Source organism: Nyctereutes procyonoides, unplaced genomic scaffold (assembly GCF_905146905.1).
Source record: "Nyctereutes procyonoides isolate TBG_1078 unplaced genomic scaffold, NYPRO_anot_genome, whole genome shotgun sequence".
NCBI classification, from domain to species: Eukaryota; Metazoa; Chordata; class Mammalia; order Carnivora; family Canidae; genus Nyctereutes; species Nyctereutes procyonoides.
In genome coordinates, this window is record NW_026575155.1 from 10,351,001 (window position 1) to 10,374,888 (window position 23,888).

Consider the following 23,888-nt stretch of genomic DNA (forward strand, 5'->3'; position numbering starts at 1 on the left):
GGGCCTGAGATCATGACCTGGGGACGAAAGCAAGAGCTGGAGACCCAAACGAATGAGCCACCCAGGTACCCTGACGTGTGATTAACATTTAAATCAGTGGACTTTGGTGTCACCTGTGTGGCTCAGCAGTTGAGCATCTGCTTTAGGCTCAGGGCATGATCCCAGTCCAGGAATCAGGGATTGAGTCCCGCACCCGGCTCCCTATAGGGAGCCTGCTTCTCCCTCTGCCTGTGTCTCTGCCTCTCTCTGTGTGTCTCTCATGAATAAATAAATAAAAATCTCTAAAGATAAATAAATAAATAAATCCGTGGACTTCCATGAGCCTAAGGGCATGACTGTGTCTGGTGAAAAGCATCCAGTGTAGCTTGAGCAAGAGCCTGCTTCCCTGGATTTGTATCTTGAAAGAGAACTCTGGCCATCAAGAGGAAAACCCACAGACACAAGACAGGATGACACTTTCATGGTCTAAAGCTGAGCACGAAATGAGGAACGGAAATGAAGCTCAGACACCTGGGGGGGGGGGCTCTGTAGAATTTGGACCTTCATCGCAGGAAGGAGGCAGGAGTTGAGAGGAAGAACAGGTTGGGATGTTCCTCTGAGACTATCCTTTTTTTCCAACAGAGAAATAGAAACAACTACTTTGGGACAGGTTATCAGGTTTGAGGTGTTTTTACAATATTCCAGGGGAGATATCTAGGAAGGACATGGTGATATAAATTAACCACTTTGGCCAATTTGAAGGAAGTGGAGGACAGATTGGATGTCCCTTGAGCAGCAAGCAGCGCTGCCCGATGAAAACGTAACATAAGCCACCCAGGCAGTTTTTCTAGCAGCCACATTACAAAATAAAAAGAAACAGATGAAAATAATTTTAGTAATATGTTTTTCTTTAACCCAAAACATCCATAAAAGAAAGGGAGTCACAAAGGCTAGGAAAGAACAAGGGAGAAATAAAATTTACTTTTGGTTAAGACATAGTTTGCTGGGCGCTAGGGTCACTCAGTGGTTGAGAGTCTGCCTTGGGCTCAGGGTGTGATCCCGGGGTCTTGGGATCAAGTCCCGCATCAGGCTCCCCACAGGAAACCTGCTTCTCCCTCTGCCTAATGTCTCTGCCTCTCTCTCTCTCTCACTGTGTCTCTCATGAATAAACAAATAAAATCTTAAAATAAAAAAAAAAGACATAGTTTCTTTGATTAAAAAAACATGTGATAAAAAAAACAAAAAACATGTTACTCACGGTTTCTGAAGAGGAAGATGGTCTCTGTAAACTCTCACCTTGCACCCAAATGCTCTCTGTCACAAATGCTATGTGTTCCGCTTCCAGTATAAATGGAGAGACAATAAATAGGGCCCATTTGTTCAAGTCATCGATGGACTGGACAGAGGGAAAGAAACACACAAAAAAGGAGGATTTAATATCACTTCAAACCACAATTGCCACTTATATCAACAACCAGGACCTTCCCTCTGTAATTCCAGACGGGATCTAAATAAGGTTCTCGGGTGGTCTCCTATACACCACATTAACCCTGCATCTCTTACTGAATTGTAACTATTTATTTTTTTTAAGATTTTATTTATTTATTCATGAGAGACACAGAGAAAGAGAGGCAGAGACACAGGCAGAGGGAGAAGCAGGCTCCACGCAGGGAGCCCAATGCTGGACTCGATCCCAGGACTCCAGGATCACGCCCTGGACCAAAGGCAGGCGCTAAACCGCTGAGCCACCCAGGGATCCCCGAATTGTGACTATTTAAACACCTGCAGCATCCCTTCTACGATTTGTAACTTTAACATCTATAGATATTTGTGATCCACCATTAATTGTGAAGCTGGGCTCACCCCTACCATGCCTGACTGCTTAAGGCATGAGGAGTTTTCCAAATCACAACTCCGAAGCACATTTAAAGGTGTGGAGGCTCAGAAGTGCAAGCTGGTAAAAGAAGTGCATTATTAACAGGAGCCTGAAGAAGTCTTCCATTTCCTCTAAGGATTATAGATAGCATCAACATCGGTTATCAGATTGCATATGTCGTTTATCTGTGCTCTCCCTCCTGAAATCTCTCTAAAAAGATAGCAAATGAATTTGAAAAGGCTTTAACCCACTAATAAAGGGATATCAAGAGCAGAAAAGCTGAAATCTAAGGCTGCAAGGGATGAGCCCTACCACTACCCCCCCCATAAAGGTCAGGCTCCACCCACTGCTTACCAATTCAAATCTGCCCTTGCTGGGAGGATCAAAAAGCATTTCCACCTGGCCTAGTAACCTGGCTCACGTAGAATATTGATAAAAATCTACTGAACAAATTAGTGAATAAAAATTTGGGGAGGGGCAGCCCAGGTGGCTCAGCGGTTTAGCGCCGCCTGCAGTCCAGGGTGTGATCCTGGAGGCCCAGGATCAAGTCCCACGTGGGGCTCCCTGCCGTGGAGTCTGCTTCTCCTTCTGCCTGTGTCTCTGCCTCTCTCTCTCTCCTCTCTGTTTCTCATGAATGAGTAAATAAAATCTTTAAAAAAAAAAATTGGGGGTTGAAAAAACTCTGTGGGTAAACATAATTATCAATATAGAAGTTAACAACAAAGGGCGCCTGGGTGGCTCAGTGGTTGAGCCTCTGCCTTTGGCTCAGGGCGTGATCCCAGGGTCCCAGATCGAGTGCCACATCAGGATCCTCGCAGGGAGCCTGCTTCTCCCTCTGCCTATGTCTCTGCCTCTCTCTGTGTGTGTCTCTCATGAATAAATGAATAAATTCTTAAAAAGAAAATTTTTTTAAGTTAACAAAAAACAGATCGTCCACCTTACTCAAACACGGAATGTGTGTATATTAAACAAAACATCTTTAAATTTCCAGTTTGTATAAACTCTTTGATTCTAGTTATCAATTTCTGCGGGAGCTTCAATTATATAAACATACAAATTCTATGCACCCACGTCTAAATATGCGATGTTAAGAAGACAACGTGAGACCTAAGATTCATTTCTGTAAAGTTAACGTCAGCCCAGGTGGACTGCCAAGGTATCTAGCCAACCAAATCAGTAGCCCTACCATATTTTACAGCTGAAATGAACAGTAGCTAACCACAAAAAGTCAAGTTTTCCAATTACAGGCCTTAAACATCGGCGCTAAAACCCAACAACCACTAACCACTCCTTCATTCACTGAAATGCTAAGTGACTATTCCCAAGGCAAGCTGCTAAGCTAAACAGACCCAATTCCTAGGGAGAAAAAGATAAAAACTGGAAATATGAAGGGTGATTTAAAGTTTATGTGGAAAAAAAATAATAAAGTTTATGTGGGCACAGCACCGGCCCGTCCCCTCTAGTCTGAAGAACGAGGAACATCTCCTTGAGATGATGATATCTGAGCATCTGACATAGGGTGAATGTCCAAAATGTTTACTCTAATTGAAATCTTTTTTTTTTTTTTTTTATTTATGACAGTCACAGAGAGAGAAGGAGAGAGAGGCAGAGACACAGGCAGAGGGAGAAGCAGGCTCCATGCACCGGGAGCCCGACGTGGGATTCGATCCCGGGTCTCCAGGATCGCGCCCTGGGCCAAAGGCACCAAACCGCTGCGCCTCTAATTGAAATCTTAATGGTTAAGTAAATGAATCCTGATTGGAAACCACTGCAACAGAAAAATGCACCCTCTCAATTTTTCCTTATTTTGTTCTTTCCACCCAGGTTCCTTGAGAGAATTAAGCCCTAATTAATTAATTAGGCTCTCAGGTGGAATGAATGTCTCCCCATCCTGCCTCTAGGTGGTACTAACTAAGCACTCTCTCAGGACTAGAAGAGTTACTCATCTCATTTTCTGTGTGCCATAGTATACTAACAAGGAAGGGTATTTTTGATTTGCCAGAAGCCGGGTATAATTTCATACTTAGGCATAAACAAAGTATTCAAACCTAAGATAAGATTTTAATTCCCACGTGGGTGTTATGGCTTCCCACACAAAGAAAATCTTACTCCGATGCTAAAAGTGAGCCAACTTTTCAGAAGGAAAAGGAAAGGGAAACAAACCCATTAAAAGCAAACACTTTTGGGGGATCCCTGGGTGGCTCAGCAGTTTAGCCCCTGCCTTGGGCCCAGGTCTTGATCCTGGAGACCCGGGGTCGAGTCCCACGTCGGGCTCCCTGCATGGGGCCTGCTTCTCCCTCTGCCTGTGTCTCTGTCTCTCGTGAATAAATAAAAAATATCTTTTAAAAAAGCAAGCACTCTTAAATATTAATGAGAAGTGCTAGTGATGGGAAATGTGCGCAGAACTGCACTGCCAAGTCAGGTCCACGTCCAACTGCTGAGCGCAGAGAAGTGTGGCCCCCCCTTTTCAGAAAGGGGAACAGGGGATTCGCGCAGACTCCAGGACCGGCAGGTGGAAGAGCCTGCTCAACGTGCAGCTATCCGGCCAAGAACTGGGTCAAAAAAATCAAAGCCTATGCGCAAACCGACAACGCGTGGGGCTGGTTGGTAAAACCCGCCAGCGACCGGGCCGTTTCTGTCGCCTCGGAGATCAGGGACAGCGGCTGAGGATCTGCCGTCTTCCCGCGAAGGCAGGTTCCGCCCAACTCCGGCCCGCACCGCAGAGGAGGTCGCAGGACGCTGCCGGTGGGCAGCGCGGGCCGCCTGACGTGGAAAGGCGGGGGCCAGGCGGGCCTCCCCGGGCGCTCCGCCCGCACGCCTGCTCCCCGCAGGTCCGCGCGCAGAGGAGCCCCGAGTCCGCGGCCCCCGGGCTCGCACCCCTCGCGCCGCCCGCACCGCCCGGAGAGCAGCGCGGAGCCCGCGGCCGCTTCCGGCCCGCTGCCCCCCGAGGCCCCGCCCCCCGCGCGCCGAGGCCCCGCCCCCCCTCCGGCCCCGGCCCCGCCCCCCTCCGGCTCCGGCCCCGCGCCCGCCCACCTGGCTCTCCCCGACGCAGAAGACGCGGCCGCCGCGGCTCAGACACACGCGGGCGTCCCGGGGCCGCGCCGCGGCGCCGCAGAAGGTGAAGGAGCAGCGGGAGGCGCGCAGCCGCTGCACCGTGGCGCGCACGAGCGCGGCCGGCCGGCGCCCCCAGCGCGCCCACAGGTACAGGTAGCACAGCGTGATGAGCATGACGGGCCGGCCGGCGGCGGGGCGCCAGCCCGGGACGCTCGCTCCACCGGCTCGCCCCTCCCGCCCGGCCCCGCCCCGCCGCCCGCCCTCCCGCCGGCCGGAAGAGGCCGCGCCATAGGGGTGAGGCCGCGCGGGCCGCGGAGGGGAGGGAGGAAGGGAGGGAGGCCTCGCGGGGGGGGCGGGAGGAGGATGGAGGGAGGCCGTGCTTGGAGTTGTGGGGTGAGGATGGAGGGAGGAGGGACGCTGAGCTGGGCGGAGGGGGGAGGAGGGAGGCTGAGCTGGGCGGAGGGGGGAGGAGGGAGGCTGAGCTGGGCGGAGTGGGGGAGGAGGGAGGGAGGAGGGAGGCTGAGCTGGGGGGAGGATGGAGGGAGGCCGTGCTTGGAGTTGTGGGGTGAGGATGGAGGGAGGAGGGACGCTGAGCTGGGCGGAGGGGGGGAGGAGGGAGGGAGGAGGGAGGCTGAGCTGGGGGGAGGATGGAGGGAGGCCGTGCTTGGAGTTGTGGGGTGAGGATGGAGGGAGGAGGGACGCTGAGCTGGGCGGAGGGGGGGAGGAGGGAGGCTGAGCTGGGCGGAGTGGGGGAGGATGGAGGGAGGAGGGAGGCTGAGCTGGGCGGAGGGGGGAGGAGGGAGGCTGAGCTGGGGGGAGTGGGGGAGGATGGAGGGAGGAGGGAGGCTGAGCTGGGGGGAGGATGGAGGGAGGCCGTGCTTGAAGTTGTGGGGTGAGGATGGAGGGAGGAGGGAGGCTGAGCTGGGCGGAGGGGGGAGGAGGGAGGCTGAGCTGGGGGGGTGAGGATGGAGGGATGTCTCTCTTGGAGGAGGTGAGGATGGAGGAAGAAGAGAGGCCTTTCAAGATGGGGTTGAGGATGGAGGGAGGCTGTGCTTGGGGTTGTGGGGTGAGGATGGAGGGAGGAGGGAGGCCTCGCCGAGGGGCCGGGTGATAATGGAGGGAGGCTGAGTTCGGGGTGAGGAGAGAGTCCTGAGCTAGGGTCCACTCTTACCCCCCAACCCCACACTGGGGGTGGAGGAGGTATGATGGAGGGAGAAAGGAGACATTAAAAAGAGGAGGTTGATAGGTTGGAGACCATGGGGTTAGGCCCATTTGGCCAAAATCTTGCCTCCCTTTCTCAGGAGAGCTGGGAGGCAGATTGAAGAAGGGGCTGTGGATATGTGTACATTAACCAGTACCATACTGGGATTCAGCTACCATACACAGCCTCTACCCAGTCCAGTTGGGAAAATAAGGTGAGGCTGGTTTATTAGATTTTTCTAGGCCTTCTTGCAAAAATGATTACATTAATTCATAAAAACGATTATATATACATCTGGACTCCAAATAAAGGCTGAAAAGTTGAAGGCAGACCCGCACGAAAAAGGCTGCCTGCTGTTCTTGTACATGTAGGTCACCAATTTGTGAGCATCCGAAGACCAGAAGAAAAAGGGAAACTTAACAATTATGAGTCAGTGTCCTTGCCCCCTAAGAGAAGCATAATTATTCCTGAGAATGACAAAGATCTCTCCCATGGAACGTCATGTAAAAAGGCACTTTGCGGAGTGCCTGCGGAGCTCAGTGAATTAAGTGTCCGACTCCTGATTTTGGCTCAGGTCATGATCTCAGGGTCTTGGGATTGAACCCTCTGTCTGGGTCTGCACTCAATAGGGAGTCGGCTTGAGATTCTCTTCTCTCCCTCCACCTCTGCCCCTCTCCCACAAGCTCATTGCACATGCTCTCTCTCTAAAATAAATCTTAAAAATAAAAGGCAGTTTGGGGGGGGGAAAAAAGTGCCCCCAGCCACTCTGAAACATAGCAAAGATTTTCCCTGTGTTGCTTCCTACTCTGGCCTTTGCTGTAAGTGGAATGAATACTGCAGCAGCAATCCGGTACACCACTCCCACATTTTAACTTAATCCAAGGGTAGATTTTTAAAGTGCCCTGACCATTTATCCATCAGCCTTTTATTTTTTTTTTTAAGATTGGATTTATTTGAGAGAGAGAAAGAATGAGCTGGTGGAGGGGCAGAGGCATAGAGAAGCAGACTCCCTGCTGAGCAGGGAGCCTAAGGAGGCCCTGGATCCCAAGATCTTGAGATCATGACCGGAGCCAAAGGCAGCGGCTTAACCGACTATGCCACCCAGGTGCCCCTATTCATCTGCTTTAAAACAGCAGTATGGGGATGCCTTGGTGGCTCAGTGATTGAGCATCTGCCTTTGGCTCAGGGTGTGATCCTAGAGTCCCAGGATCGAATCCCATATCAGGCTTCCTACGTGGAGCCTGCTTCTCCTCCTGCTGTGTCTCTGCCTCTCTCCCCCCCCCCCTTTTTTTCTCTCTCTCTGTGTCTCTCATGAATAAATACATAAAATCTTAAAAAAAAAAAAAAAAAACAGGAGTATAGAAAACCCACTTTCACAACTTCAGAGTTTTGGTTGGAAGGCATAGGAACTTTTTCCCAGTGCGTGCATACAGCAACAACAGATTTTAAAAGAGAGATCCCGGGGATGCCTGGGTGGCTCAGCAGTTGAGCATCTGCCTTCGGCTCAGGACGTGATCCCCCAAGTTCTGGGATCAAGTCCCACAGCGGGCTTCCTGTAGGGAGCCTGCTTCTCCCTCTGCCTGTCTCTGCCTCTCTCTCTGTGTCTCTCATGAATAAATAAATAAAATTTTAAAAATAAATAAATAAGAGGGAGAGAGAAATTCTGAAAAGAAGCAGATTCAAAAACAAACATCACAGTGGACCAGAAATAGAAGAAAAACAGTAACCAATAAGCATGGCTGAAGCTGTATCTTCCCCTTCCCTGCAGGACAGTGACAGTTGGGAAGCAAGTTTCTGGCATGGTCACAAGGCCTAAAGTTTTGTCATTGTGTCCCTGGAGGAAGAAATATGAATGAGTCCCCCTGAGGGAGCCCTTAGCCCCTCCAGGATAACACAGGGCTTACAAGTTAGGAATGAGAAAGTGAAAAGGCTTTACAAAGTGATAAACCCTGATATGTTACTGGACAAACCCTTCAGATGGCCTTCTTGGAGTTTGCTGAATTGTGGCCCTAAGAACACAGCCTCTCCACTCTGCTTGGTATGAAGAGGTCATCTCTTCCACCTGAAGGTCACAAGCATCTCTCGTTTTTCCAAGTTCCTTAAGAGCTTTGTAACCCCACCTTCCCAAACACCGTAAGTCCAACATGCCAGAAGAGAATTTTCCAGGTTTGCCTTAAATGCTTCAAGACATCATGGTCTCAGAAGACATCATGGGGAAATGTGAGGATCAATTCTACGTACAGCTGTGGGTTATAAAGCATAGGGACCACAGTGGGCAAATGTGAACTGGGAAGTCGGTGAGGTTCCTTCTTGGCCCTTAGACCAAAGAGCACCATTACCATTCAGGCCCAGGAAGGAGCAAAGGAAGGCAGAGGAGTCAGAGAAGTTAAACAGGCAAATGGCAGGCTCTGTTTACGATCCCTCCTAAAATAAGGATAACAGCTCAAGGCTGGAGCTTGGCTTCATCATCCCCAGACAGCAAAGGAAAAGGGGAAGGGTGCAAAAATAAGACATCAGGGGGTCTCACTGTGTGCATATCTGATTGACATCTTATGGTCCCTCACCACTCAAAGTGTAGTGCCTGGACCAGCAGCACTGGCATCACCTGGGAGCTCACTAGAAATGCAGAGCCCCAGACCCATGGAAGCACCATCTGTGCTTTCACAAAATCCCCACGAGATCCACAAACATTAAAATTTGAGCAACACTATTGAAATCCACCTCTGTCACTCCCTAGATTTGAGTTGCTCTGGACTCTTGAGCAGATTATTCCAAATTATTGTGGAGAACAGACAAGGGATAGACCACAGACTAGGAATTTAAAAGCAAGGCTGGGGATCCCTGGGTGGCGCAGAGGTTTAGCGCCTGCCTTTGGCCCAGGGCGCGATCCTGGAGACCCTGGATCGAATCCCACGTCGGGCTCCCGGTGTATGGAGCCTGCTTCTCCCTCTGCCTGTGTCTCTGCCTCTCTCTCTCTAACTGTGTGCCTATCATAAATAAGTAAAAAAATAAAAAAAATAAAAAAATAAAAGCAAGGGTGTCGTTTATAAGAATATCACTACAGAAAGGAATTGTAGCACTCAACCTGCCAGAGGCTGAACACCAACTCAGTAACTCGTCACCATGCCTGCCTTTCTACCAGAAAAGCTGACTCAAAGTCTCTAGAATACCCTGGAAATGATAATTTGGGGAAAAGGCAGAGTGTTAACCAAGAGTATCACCCAGAGGAGCTGTCCTGCACCCCCACCCCAATTAAATAGATAACTTCCTCCCCAGGGGAAGCCTATCCTGCTGACAGTAGTTGTGTCTGCATCTGGAAAGCATTCTGAATGCAGTCAAATGGCCCGAGCTGAGTAGGACAGTTTGTGAAGCGATCCAGGATAGTTGGAAGCATTTAGTAGATGCTGAATTTTAAAAATCTCTTAACTGTAAACAGTTCACGTTTAGCAAATGAATCACATAGTCTCTGCTTTATATAAAAGAACTTATTCCCTCCACATCAGTGTTGGAGTGCTGAAAACAAATGATATTGAGAGATCTCAGGGTCTCAAAAATGACCATCTGTTTGAAAAAATATCCTCCATAAAAATGATTTAAATACAAATTTAATTGAAATCATGAGGTTTTTGTTGATAAAGGCTGGAGCATGAAGAGCTTTTCTTTGTCTGAATCTCTATGGTGTGTGTGTGTTTATTAGTATGTGTGTTTATTAGCCAGAAAGTTCAGGGAGACTATCCATATGCAGTTCACCGTTAAGTAAATTAAACTTTTTTTTAATTTATGATAGTCGCAGAGAGAGAGAGAGAGGCAGAGACACAGGCAGAGGGAGAAGCAGGCTCCATGCACCGGAAGCCCGATGTGGGATTCGATCCCGGGTCTCCAGGATCGCGCCCTGGGCCAAAGGCAGGTGCCAAACCGCTGCGCCACCCAGGAATCCCGTAAATTAAACTTTTAAGCCATTAATCCTTTTCATTATTGGTTTAAATGCAAAAAGAAAAATTCAGTGTGGACCAATAGAAACAAGCTGCCACCAAAACAATAAATTTGAGGCTTGGGCTGTGATCAGGGCCTGATCATTTTGTCATTTTAAATCTTGCTGATTAGCAAATGCCAGGCCCCATGAAGGTAGGGATCAAACCAACCACCACCTCACCTTGGTCAAAAATCAATTCTGGAATCCCAATTTTTTTTTTTAAGATTTTATTTATTCATGAGAGACCCACAGAGAGAGGCAGAGACACAAGCAGAGGGAGAAGCGGACTCCCTGTAGGGAACCCGACTCGGGACTTGATCCCAGGTCCCCAGGATCACATCCTGGGCCAAAGGCGGTGCTAAACAGCTGAGCCACCCGAGCTACCCTGGAATCCCAATTTTTAAGAACATTCATTCCAAATAGGAAAATTTTGTATTAAATGCCTTGTGCATTTCCATAAATTATTCCTTATAACTAATTATATAAGGAAACTGAGAATTTATTATTTCAATTGCATTTTATTTATATAAACTTTAGTTTTCTAGTAATACTGCTTTTGGAAGTTTTACATTTATCAAAAGGACTCTAAGTTCTGCACAGTTTGTAATTAAGGGGTGTCTGAGAGGCTTCTGGGATGGAGTCTTGCATCTGGCTCCCTGCTCAACAGGGAGTCTGCTTCTTCCTCTCCCTCTGCCCCTCCCCCTACTCGATAAAATAAATAAAATATTTTTTAAAAAATAAATATTAGGGACACCTGGGTGGCTCAGTGGTTGAGCATCTGATTTGGGCTCAGGTCGTGATCCTGGAGTCCTGGGATCGAGTCCCACATCGGGATTCCTACATAGAGCCTGCTTCTCCCTCTGCCTGTGTCTCTGCCTCTCTCTCTCTATCTCTCATGAATAAATAAAAATAAAATCTTTTTTAAAAAATTAAAAATAAATACTAAAACCTTAAGAGCCTATATTTAATGTGTCATTATTTACTTATATGGTATGCCAAAATAAAGCTGTCTCCCTACAGTAAAAACAAACATATTGACTGGTAGTAAGTAGGTCAAGATAATGCTAACTGGGAAAACCATTTGAATTTATTCATTATAAATCTTCGTATAACAATATGTAACATACTAAGTTGATAAAAGAATGTTACATATATTTTAAAAGAAGATCTAAGTTTTAAGATTGGATTTGTTTACCAACTGTGTAAAGTGTATTGATTCTAATATTATCTGTAATTCAATAATAGGCTGAACCAGTTAATTTGCTGGAGATCACACACACATGTGTATCTTAGAACTATGTTTTAAGTGACAGTACATGGATGCAGTGATAAGGAAATGAAACTTAAAAAGAATGTTGTAGATTGAGCTGATTTCAAAGTAGAATGGCTGCCCTCCCCACTCCTTCACTATCTGGAGGGGCTGGGGATCACTTGCTAAGTTCTTAAATTCTTGAAACTGTTAGCTATTAGAATACCAGCACCCTTCAGCTGAAAGCAGGATGAAAACAGTGGAACAAAACTCTCCATCACATGAATATGTAAAGAGCCACACTAAGCAAGAGATTATGAATTACTGGGGTGCCTGGCTGGCTCAGTTGGTGGAGCATGGGACTCTTGATCTCCAGGCCATGAGTTCAAGCCCCATCTTGGGCATAGAGCCTACTTAAAAGCTTAAAAGAGAGAGGTGGGGGGGGGGATTATGAATTACTAAACATCCTTCCTAGAATACTAAGAACCAAAGGAACTGTACAGAAAGTCTTGATATCTATTCAGTATATGATTCAGTATGAGCTTTAATACTCGTATTAACACATTGTCTTAGAGCAATCAGACTTAAATGAAGCAAAAAGCAACTTTATAAAAGAGAAAAGGAGATAAAATCAAAAGATCAAAAGAACTTTAAGTCAGAACACCTCAAACTATTGAAAATAGCAAACTCGTGGCTTTAAGAGAAAAAGAAATCTCTTTTCCAGCTTTGTTCACAAAGATGGCCTCAGAGCAATTTTACCCTTAAAGGCACCAGAGTGCTCAGATCCTGTATGCCTGCTATTTTTTCCATTAAAAAAAAAAAAAAAAAAAAAAACAGAGATCCTTGGAGAAATGGCTGGTGCAGGTGTTAGGGAATACCTGATAGGCCAAGACACTTCATGCCAGAGAGAAGGTAAGCTTCAAAGAAAAATAGGGTGGTGTCAGAAGGATACAGGAGCTAACCCAAAGGGCAGCCCCCCTGCTAGCCAAATTAGGGCAATTTGAGTATCAAATTGAAATGCATTAAATTTATGAAGAGCCATGAGCTCATCATGAGCCACAATAAAAGTTTAAGTATTCTAAAAGAATGTCAACTATAACACACTATTGAGCCTTGTTATTTGATTATGTTTGTATTATGGACTCATCCTATTTTTTTTTAAGATTTTATTTATTCATGAGAGAGAGAGACAGAGAGAGAGGACTTATTTATCCTATTGATGAATATTAGTAAATTGTAAATTCTTCCTGGAACGCCTGGGTGGCTCAGCAGTTGAGCATCTGACTTTGGCTCAGGGCATGATCCCAGGGTCTCTGTATGGGGCTTGCTTCTCCTTCTGCTTGTGTCTCTGCCCCTCTCTGTGTGTCTCTCGTTAATAAATAAAATAAATAAATTCTTCCTTTAAAAGGTTATTTCTGAGCCAAGTGAGAATCATCAATACAAAGACCCTGGAAGCTGTGATGCCAAAGCAGAGAGAGCCAGGTTTCAGTCACATCTCGTTCTAAGACTCCTGAAGAGCAGGATAGTCCTAAAAATACAACAGTACAAGATGTTTTAGGTGTTGAGCGGCTGCCTTGGGCTCAGGGCATGATCCCAGGTCTGGGGATGAGTCCCACATTGGGCTCCCTATGGGGAACCCACTTCTCCCTCTGTCTATGTCTCTCTGCCTGTGTGTCTCTCATGAATAAATAAAAATCTTTAAAAAAATTAAAAAGAATCATTGGTATGACCACAGCAGATAGGATTTGATGTCTCCTAAAGACTCCGGAAATAACCAGCAAAACTCTTTGATGATCAATGACTCCATTAATTGGGACAGTAACTGTTTTCTTAAAAATATATCCATCTGCTAATCCAATAAAATTTTGAGTCAAATATAGACAGGCTTAGAAGAAACAAAACCACAGATTATTAATATTTCTGGATTAATAAGGAATCCATGTGTATGTGGTATTGATATGCCTGAAACGTATTAAAGAATATGGCGATTTTAGGCACACCCTTCTAAATCTGATTTGAAATGGGTTACTCTTACCTTGTAATCTTACTAAGTTTTTAAACAGTATTGAAACATCTAAGACATCAGGTTTGCCATACTGATAAGCTTATTAATTTGCTAGATTTATACAAATTGTTAGACAACTGAAGTACATAAAAAGGAAATTTAATTTAGGAAGGACTTAACGGGTGGCTCACCTGGGTGGCTCAGTTGGAGGAGTGTCTGCTTTCGGCTCAGGCAGTGATCCCAGGGTCCTGGGATCGAGTCCCGCATCGGGCTCCCCTGGGGAGCCTGCTTCTCCCTCTGCCCCTCTCTTCTGGATCTCTCATGAATAAACAAATAAAATTAAAAAAAGGGGGGGGAAGGCCTTGTAGCCTGGACGGGGATGCTGAATACCCACAGCAGGACCCTTCCCCACCTCTCTCCATGTCCGTCTCTCTTCTCTCCAGAAGCATATCTATAAATAAATAGATGTAATTGTGTGTGTGTGGCCCATCTGCAGAACAGGAAGAAGAAATCAGTTTCTCTCGATAAGCCAGAACTACATGTCAGCAGTTGGAGAAAGGAAAATGCTCCACAAAATGATGGGTCCTGAATGTTTTTCCGGGCAGACATGATAACCCCTTTCGGGGAGGCTCTTGACCCTCATGACCACAAGGTCATTAGCCGTTTCTGTTTCTATGTTACAGGTTGAACTGTGTCCCCCCACCCAAATTCTAATGTTGAAATTCTAATCCCCAGTACCACAAAATATGATTGTATTTGGAGATAGGTCTTTCAAATGGTGATTAAGGTAAAAATGAGTCCTATGGGTGGGCCCTGATCCAGGAGAACTGGTGTCCTTCTAAGAGATCAGGACACAGATCCACATAAAGGGAAAACCACGTGAAGACAAAAGGAGGAAATCTTCAGAAGAAACCAACTTGCCAGTACTCCGATCTGGGACTTCTAGCCTCCAGACTGTGGGGACAGATTTGGGCTGTTGAAACTGCCCAGTCTGTGGTACCATGTTACGGCAGCAAGGACACATGATCTTAGCCAAAAGTCCGGGAAGTGATACGGCAGCGAGGACAAACTGATATATCCTAGTTCTCAGTAGGCCCTCCTCTTGTCTCTGACCATTTCTGGGAAACAATGGTCTAGAGGGAGTCTTTGCCCCCAGCTTCTGGCCTCACCAACATTTTCTTCTGGGGTGGTCCTGTTTGCTCTCTGGGTTTCGGTGGCCACCCCTTTGGGCATGATGTGTAACTAGCCAGGGTCACAGCTATTGCTTCTACATAGCTACTTGAACATTCTGTGCAACACGAATAAAACCCACTGTATTTTTTTCTCCACAAATGTCCTCTTTGTCCTGATTTCTCTAGCTACAGTTAATGACCTCAGCCTTCTTTTCGTGCGGACCTACAATGGAGTCATCTTGGAGTCCCACCTTCACCCCACAGCCTCTATATCAGTGAATGGCATCTCCACACTGTCTCTTAAGAGGTTCATCTTCCTACCCCACCCCTCGTCCAGTCCAAATACCCATTCTGCTCTCACTGACACTAACATGATAGCCCCTGATGATTCCCAGAGTGCTTCCTGCTTCCCGTGGCTCTGTAACCCAGCACATCTCCACCTTGTAACTTTCCAAAGTCAACTCTGACCTCGTCACTCCCCTACTCAAACCCTTCAGTGTCCACCCCTGCCCCCAGTGAGTTCAGTGTCTTACTTGGCATTCAAGACTTTCCATTGTACCCAGCCAGCCTAGTCTTGCCCTAGTGCCATGCATCCTTTTTTTTTTTAAGATTTTATTTATTTATTCATGAGAGACACAGACACATAGGCAGAAGACCCCAGGATCAAGCCTTGAGCCAAAAGCAGATGCTCAACCGCTGAGCCACCCAGGTGCCCCACCATCCATCCAATTCTTTATTCATTGCACATCAGCACACCTTGCACTATGCTGATCACTATGTATATTCTCATATTTAGACCTCTCAACTCTGCAGGGTGGCTGTGGTCCCCATCTTGCAGAGGAACAGCTGGGAGACTTGCCCAGGTATCACAATGGTGGGGAAACTGGAGGCTAAATTTGTCTTTCTGACTCCAAAGTCTTTCACCATATGAACCAGGCACCTGAGAGCAGAGAAAGTTCTATCCACAACAATAATAAATAGAAATGAGTCTCTAGATCCAAGAGGAAACATTGACAGAAGGTTTAGGCTGTGGCACCGCCAGCCCTGGGAGCAGCCGTTTGTATCCAGATCAGACAGGCTGGAATGGTCCAGACCTTGGACACATCCAAAAAGCTGTAGGTGAGATTTCATCAAGATCCTCCCAGCAAACAGCTGGCCCTGGAAACAGCCTACTCCAAAACCCGAAAAAGGCTTAGGATACGGTTTCTACACAACTGCTGAATATCACTGATTTGATAACATCTTTTTTTTTAAAGATGTTATTTATGTATTTATTCATGATAGACACAGAGAGAGAGAGGCAGAGACAGGCAGAGGGAGAAGCAGGTGCCCCTCGATAACATCTTAAAGAACCTCAACTATAGGAAAATCCAAAGTTAAAAACTACAGTCTAAGTGTTATATTTTTAAAAAATCTAAAAAGGTAATAATGATAAAAAATAATAATAATGATAATAATGATAATGATAATAATAAATGCTAGGGACTCCTGGGTGGCTCAGTGGTTGAGTGTCTGCCTTCGGCTCAGGTCATGATCCCAGGTTTGGGGATCAAGTCCCACATCAGGCTCTCTGCAGGGAGCCTGCTTCTCCCTCTGCCTATATCTCTGTCTCTCTGTGTCTCTCATGAATAAATAAATAACTCAAATAATAATAATAATAAATGCTATGTGGTATCCTGGATTGGATCCTGAAACTAAGTGGACCTTGGTGGAAAAACTAGTGAAATCTGAAGTCTGTAGCTTAGTTGATGTACTAGTTTTGACAAATCCATGGTTGTGTAAAATGTTAACACTGGAGAAAACTGGGCAAGGAATTCTGTACTATTTTTGCAACTCTTGGAAGTCTAAAATTATTTCAAAATAAAAAGTCATAAAAATTAGGGGATGACCCTCTCCTGAATTTCTTTGTCTGTCCCTAACTAGCCATATGGTCTTCATCTCTCTGGGTCCCAGTTTTCAACTGTTTAAAAAAGGAGTGACACAAACCAGATCATCTTCGACCTCTAAAATTCTGGGATCCCAATACATTTACAACATGATTCACTTTACAAGGACTTGATTGCAGTGATGTCTTACTCACTTTCATAACCCTGGTATTTAGCACTGTGCCAGCACGTAGTGGGTGCTCGATAAAAGTTTTTGAAACCAAACTGGCTCATACCTCAATTTGCAAGATGAGGTTAGAACTATTAAATCTTTTGCCTAGTCAACCACTAGAAAGCGAAGTGCTCACAAAATTTCCTCCACTGAAAGCAAATTTATCTTCATCTGACAGAGGGGAGTGATCCTTTCCGTCCCAGGCATATAAAAATCATTCCTGGTTGGGGGAAGGGAGTCACCATCTGTGAATAGTTTCCTGCCCATCAAACAGGACCTCCAGTTGGGGGCGATTAGTACCATAAGCTTCCAGAAGATTAAACAAACACACACCACTCAGCAGGCTCACAAGTCTAAGCCACCACAATAGATCAGATACTGAACTGCAAACAGGTGAGTGCCACTCATCTCCAGTACCTGTTCTCTTCCTATTTCCTGAACAAAAAGGGTCTCCCTTTTAAAAGACTGGTTAGAAAGGTTAAATGAATGGGGCACCCGGGTGGCTCAGTGGTTGAGCATCTGCCCTTGGCTCAGGACATGATCCCAGAGTCCCAGGACCCAGTCTTAAGTCCACAGAGGGCCTGCTTCTCCCTCTGCCTATGTCTCTGCCTCTCTGTCTCTCATGAATTCATGAATGAATGAATGAATGAATGAATGAATAAATAAATAAATAAATAAATAATAAATATTTTTTTTAAAAAAAAAGGTTACATGAATGACTGGAAATTGACTAAAACCTCTACAATCAAGATGAAGACAGCATTCACAGGGCATCCCCTTAGCAGCCCAGGGCTGAGCCTGTGAGCTGCAGTTTGCATGGCAAAGCAACAGAGGCCGCTATCTGGGTTCAGATGTTGCCCCAGACCCCCGACAACCCCCAGGGGCAAAAATGCAGACATGTACAGTGACCATGTGACCGTAGGCAGATGCCTTTGTCCCACGGTTCTACCAGAGAACAGAGTCCTCATGATGCTGGCTGGCTGAGGATTAAGAATGAGGTGGGCACGCAGGGCCGAGTAGCGATGATCCGATCCAGGAATAGCCCACCTGGACAAGTCAACAGGAAGGGACTAGAAGGGCAAGATGCTTTCATTTCATCCTCCTAACTCTTAAGGGTGAGTAGGATTACCTCCTTCTAACAGCACAGGAATTGGGCTGCAGTCTACCCAAAGCAGAGCTCCTTTCAAGTAGATCAAGTTGCCTTTCTCAGGCATGGAAAAGCATCTTATAAAGCATCTTTTGCTCTGGAAACTTCATGGGTCTGGCAAGCAAAGTTTGGTGAAAAGAATCGGGGAGAATGGGAGCATTACATGCAGCCCTTACATTCCCATGCCAGCATGGCTTTGTTTCTTGTTTTCACTGAACTTGTGTTGTCTGGGTTTCGTTTTATTATTATTATTATTATTATTATTATTATTATTAATTCATTTATTTGACAGAGAAAGAGCACAAGCAGGGGGAGCAGCAGAGGTAGAGAGTGAAGCAGACTCCTCATTGAGCAGGGAGCCGGATGCAATGCTCTATCCAAGGACACTGGGATCATGACCTGAACGGAAGGCAGATGCTTCATCGACTGAGCCCCCCAGGCACACCCTGAACCAGTGTCTTTATAGAGGCACCAGCATCAAGATGCCAGGAAGGGGTCCAGAAAAGCTGCCATGCCCCTTGTCAGTGTCCCTTACTTTTTGCATGTCAACCTGTGATTTTTTTTTTCAAATGCAAACATGTTTTTTAAACGCTATACTTGTGGAGAACGTAGCATAATGCATACAGTAGTCGAATCACTAGGTGTCACACCTAAAACATCATCAACTACACTTCAATTAAAAAAGTATCGTATAGGGGCGCCTGGGTGGCTCAGCTGGTAAAACATGTGACTTGATCTCAGTTCAGGTACTGATCTCAGGGTCTTGATCTCCGGTTCTGATGGATGGGTTCCTTGATGGGCATGAGCCTACTTGAAAAAAAAAAATTTTTTTTAATAAATAAATAAATAAATAAATAAATAAATAAATAAATAAACCCTATAATGTAGCTAAACAAAAAAAATAAATCAGTTTATGCAGGGACGCCTGGGTGGCTCAGCGGTTGAGTGTCTGCCTTTCACCCTGGATCAGGTGGTGATCTGGGGTCCTGGGACTGGGTCCCACAACGGACTCCCCGCAGGAGATCTAGCTTCTCCCTCTGCCTTTGTCTCTGCCTCTCTGTGTCTCTCATGAATAAATAAAAATCCTTTTTAAAAACGAGTTTATGGGATCCCTGGGTGGCTCAGTGGTTTAGTGCCTGCCTTTGGCCCAGGGCATGATCCTGGAGTCCCAGGATCCAGTCCCACATTGGGCTCCCCGCAGGGAGCCTGCTTCTCCCTCTGCTTCTGTCTCTGCCTCTCTCTCTTTCTCTCTCTCATGAATAAATAAATAAAATCTTAAAAAAAAAAAACTTTATGCAAACCCCACTTCTTAACCTCAAAAGCACTGCATGCAGTTTACAATAAAATAACAGTAAACCTGGTGGGATAAAAGGAGAAATTCAGACTTTGGAAAAGGAAGCAGCAACTCGGTGACCACGGGGCGAGCACGTACCCTGTTTACAAATGCTGGTGAATCCCTAAGTCGAGAAAGGGCCGTTTCCAGGAGGAGCCAAGAGCAGATGACGCAGCTGAACTGGAACTGCTCTACGCAGCCCGCTTCCAACACGACTTCAGCCCTGGAAGGACGGTTGCCTCCAGCCCCCAGTCGGGCATCTTGAATAAGGGGGAAAAAAAAAAAAAAAGCAGAAGAGCAGGAGGTGATCTAACAAGTCTTTTCTATAAATAGCCCCCCCCCCAGGGGAATAACAGCGCGATCTAAAGCGGAAGAACCGGTCAGTCCTCGGGGAGCCCCCACCCCACCCCGGGGGGCGTGGACGCCGCCGCCGGGCGCCTTACCTGGGCGCCTCACCTGGCCGAACGAGCGTGCCCGGGGCGCCACGCACACCTGTCGCCCGAGCCCGGGGCCCTGCTGCCTGCTCGCACGTGCCGCCCGGCAGGGGCGTCCCAGCCAAGGACACGGCAGGTGGCAGCGGGGGCATCGGAAACAGACTGTGGCAAAGGCCAGGTAGGGAACCCACGGCCGCAGCACGACCCCAGTCCTGACCGCTCCGGCCACGCTGGCGGGGCTCCTGGCTCGAGCCGAGCACCCTTCCCCGGCCGCCCAGAACACCGCCTGTCCTACCTGCCCTTGGGTTTTGCCTTAAACCTCCAGATGTCACCTCTTCAGGGAGGTCTCACTGGACCCCTAGGCCAGGTGAGCCCCCGGACCCCGGACCCCCGCCTCGTCCAGCAACAACACTCACCCACCTTGTCGTTGCTTGAACCCCGAGCCTGCCTGCCTTCTCTCTGAGGCTGGGAACTCGCCGGGGGCAAGGGCAGGTTCTGCCTTTATTCCCAGCACTTAGTGAACTGAAGGTGGCTGAAGGTTTTGCAAAATGAGGAGTAGCCACAGGGGACCGCTCTTGATAGGGTGTTTGGTGAAGGAGGTGCTTATTCAGGGGCGCTTGGGTGCCTGGGTCAGTTAGGCATCTGCCTTGGGCTCAGGTCATGAGCTCAGGGTCCTGGGATCCCCCTGCATTCGGCTCCCTGCTCAGCGGGGAGCCAGCTTCTCCCTCTCCTTGGAGCTACTCTCTCGCTATCTGTGTGTGTGTGTGTGTGTGTCTCTCTCTCTGTCTCTCTTAAATAAATACAAAAATAGGGCAGCCCAGGTGGCTCAGCTGTTTAGCGCTGCCTTAGGCCCAGGGTGTGATCCTGGACACCTGGCATCAGGTCCCACATGGGGCTCCCTGCATGGAGCCTGATTCTCCCTTTGCTTCTCCCTCTGCCTGTGTCTCTGCCTCTCTCTCTCTCTCTCTCTCTCTCTCACATGAATAAATAAATAAAACCTTTAAAAATAAATAAATAGGGGATCCCTGGGTGGCTCAGAGGTTTACCACCTGCCTTCAGCCCAGGGTGTAATCCTGGAGACCCGGGATTGAGTCCCACATTGGGCTCCCTGCGTGAAGCCTGCTCCTCCCTCTGCCTGTGTCTCTGCCTCTCTCTCTGTATCTCTCATGAACAGGTAAATAAAAATCTTTTTTAAATAAATAAATATTTTAAAAAGTAAATTTTTAAAAATTGCTTATTCACTGGATTTCTTGTCCCAATGCTAGGTGCCAACTGCTTCTTTCATTGCAAGAGTATCTGACATCTGGATTTACTGTTCCTTTACTAGGGGCACTTACTAGATTTCCATTACTACCTTGATGATATGTGGTCCTAATTTTGCCATCTGAACCCTGAAGCCTTCTCTCTCTCAGCACAGCAGCGTCAAGCAAGAACCTGAGCCATCCCCATCTGTGTTTTAGGGAATAGGAAATTCATTATTCTGTGCTAAGACCTAGAATGACCCATGGTGACTATTAGGAATACTGCTCCCCCCCCCCCCAACACCACCAAAATGAGATAAATGCAAAGACTAAACATCTGGGAAAAGAAATAGAGTCTGACTCCCAGTTAAGTGGCTACGGATGGCCTCCAGGTCACAGAAAACCTCAAGTTGAGAACTCCCGTCACTGCTGAGGTTTCTAGTAAAAACAAGAGAATTCAGAGGTGACCAGAATAAATGTCTTCAAGAACACAGTTGCTGACAGCTGCAAACTATTCCATGTTTGAGTGTTCCCAAGATCTGTTAACCACTCTTCTGTTGTTGGATTGTTTTCTCCCCCAAGTGACTGCTCACACAATGCTGAGGAGAATGGTCCTATACAAAACTTTTTCCCACCTTTTTGGTAATTCTCGGGGATATATTCCTACTGCGATCTTTTAAGTGAAATTACAGGGTTCAAAGGATATAAGCCTAAGACAATGGGAACCTAAGGCCAAACTTCATTTTATCTCCTAGTAGAGGACTAAGGGCTATTTTAACATAGCCTTTAAAAAAAATCTTTACTACTTTTAGGGGTGTCTGGGTGGCTCAGTAGATGAATCATCTCACTCTTAATTTCGACTCAGGTCATGATCTCAGGGTGGCGAGATTGAGCCCTGAGTCTGGCTCCGTGCTGGGTGGGGAGCCTGCTTAAGATTCTCTTTCTTCCCCTCTCCCTTTGCCCCTCCCCCTCTCAAAAAATAATTCTTTACTACTTTGATTGATGAAAAATGGTATCTTTCTCTAAAAGACTGGTTTTTCGGGGCACCTGGGTGGCTCAATGAGTTAAGCATCTGCCTTCGCCTCAGATCATGATCCCAGAGTCCTGAGATCTAGCCCCACGTCTGGCTCCCTGCTTGGAGGGGAGCCTTCTTCTCCCTCTCCCCCTGCTTATGCTCATTCTCTCTCCCAAATAAATAAATACAATCTAAAAAAAATTTTTTTTAATTAAGAGTAGTTTTTCTTTCCTTTTGAAATACTGGAAAAACATTTTTTCTTTCAATGTTTAACTGGCCATTTGCATTTATTCGCCTAGGAAGGAGATTTACAATGCACACAAAAAAACCCCTAGACTACTGCCAGTACCTCTATACTTATTATCTTTCCCATCCCATACTCATGACTCTCATCCTCAATATTCCATTTATCACTCCCTTGCTTAAAAAAAATCTTTAAAAAATGAAGATTTTATTTATTTATTTGACAGAGAGAGAGAGCACAAGCAGAGCAGCAGGCAGAGGCAGAGGGAGAGGCAGGCTCCCCACCAAGCAGAGAGCTGGGTGTGGGGCTCGATCCCAGGACCCTGCAATCATGACCTGAGCCTAAGGCAGACCCTTAACCAAATGAACCACTCAGGTTCCCCTAAAAAATACATTTTAAATACAAATGAGTATATCCCTACACAGGACATTGTTTTCTTTTAGCTTTTAAAAATATTATTCAGGGGCCCCTGGGTGGCTCAGTCTGTTAAGCATCTGCCTTGGTCTCAGATCATGATTCCTGGGTCCTGGGATCAAGCTCCATGTCGGGGCTCTCTGCTCAGTGGGGAGCCTGCTGCTCCAGCTTCAGTTCCCCCTGCTTGTGCTCTCTCTCTATCAAATAAATAAAAATCTTCAAAAAAAATAAAAAATAAAAATATTATTCAATAACTACACTTCTGGGATCCCTGGGTGGCTCAGCGGTTTAGCGCCTGCCTTCGGCCCTGGTCATGATCTTGGAGTCCCAGGATCAAGTCCCACATCAGGCTCCCTGAATGGGGCCTGCTTCTCTCTCTGTCTATGTCTCTGCCTCTCTCTCTCTCTCTCTCTCTCTGTCTCTCATGAATAAATAAAATCTTTAAAAAAAAATAACCATACTTCTGAGCCTTGCACTTTTCCATGCAATGCTTCTAAGATTTACACATATAATTTTGCAGAGCTGCACTTTATATGCACTTTCATGGCTATATAATATTCCATCAGATGGCTACAACATCATTTGTTTAGCCCTAGTCCAGCTGATGGACGCTGAGTTATTTCCAGTTTGTTTGCTATGACAGCAGCCCTACTCTGCACACACCCTTACTTATTCCTGGAGCCCGTGGGCAAACACTTCTCCGGGTATGGACCTAGGAGAGGGATTACTGGGCTGAACTAATAATATTCAGTTCTCAAAGATAATGCCAAACTGTTCTCCGCAGTAGTTAGACCAATGTACTTCCCATTACCAGAGTTTTTTGGGTTTGGGTTTGTTTTGTTTTTTTTTGAGATTTTCTTTATTCATAAGAGACACACAGAGAGAGGCAGAGACATTGGCAGAGGGAGAAGCAGGCTTCCTGCAGAGAGCCTGATGTGGGACTTGATCCCAGATCCTGGGATCACCACCTGAGTCAAAGGCAGACGCTCAACCACTGAGCCACCCAGATGCCCCCATTTGTGAAGTTCTTGAACACAAAACTTCACATTGTGGTTCTTCAGAGAATCCTCTAGAGGCTACGAGCTGGCTAATCACAAATCCCTTATTGCCCAAAATCTAAATTTAGGCCATGGTGGCTTGGAGTCGATGCATGGCATGCGGGACAACAGCAGGGGTGTTACTAGCCTACAAAATCTTCTGTGAGCTTGGTCTGGGAGGTTTTCCTAGTGATACAAGAGTCCTGTGCCCAAGAGCTCGAGCAGCTGCTTTCTGAAAGAATCTCCTGCTATTTGTAGCTCTATGCCGTCACCTCCCCTGTTACCTACAGCCTTCTATTTAAATCAGCCACTCTTGGCATCTCGAACTACTATGCTTCTTCAAGGCCATAAAAACATGTACACTCTTTGATTTGGGATTCACAGTTGTGTGGGCATTTATTCTAAAAACAGTAATGA

The 23,888-nt window shown here is 46.6% G+C and overlaps 1 protein-coding gene and 1 long non-coding RNA gene across 9 annotated transcripts in view; one reads left to right on the forward strand and one right to left on the reverse strand.

Annotated features, from left to right (window-relative positions):
* The window catches only part of HLCS (holocarboxylase synthetase), a 209,566-nt gene extending 190,201 nt beyond the window's left edge, over positions 1-19,365 (reverse strand). For 3 of the 8 annotated variants that reach the window (XM_055313519.1, XM_055313520.1, XM_055313518.1), the window contains exons 1-2: positions 4,889-5,128; positions 1,238-1,375 (exon numbers count right to left, since the gene is read on the reverse strand). In XM_055313519.1, coding sequence (XP_055169494.1) covers positions 1,238-1,375; positions 4,889-5,083 — 333 coding nt within the window. In that variant the 5' untranslated portion in view covers positions 5,084-5,128. The other 5 variants (XM_055313524.1, XM_055313525.1, XM_055313526.1 and 2 more) reach the window with 5 other exon arrangements.
* Positions 4,990-6,852, forward strand: LOC129502091 (uncharacterized). Its single transcript, XR_008662894.1, has 2 exons — positions 4,990-5,056; positions 6,211-6,852. It is a non-coding gene; the product is annotated as an uncharacterized LOC129502091 (long non-coding RNA).
* Positions 19,366-23,888: the final 4,523 nt, after the last annotated feature.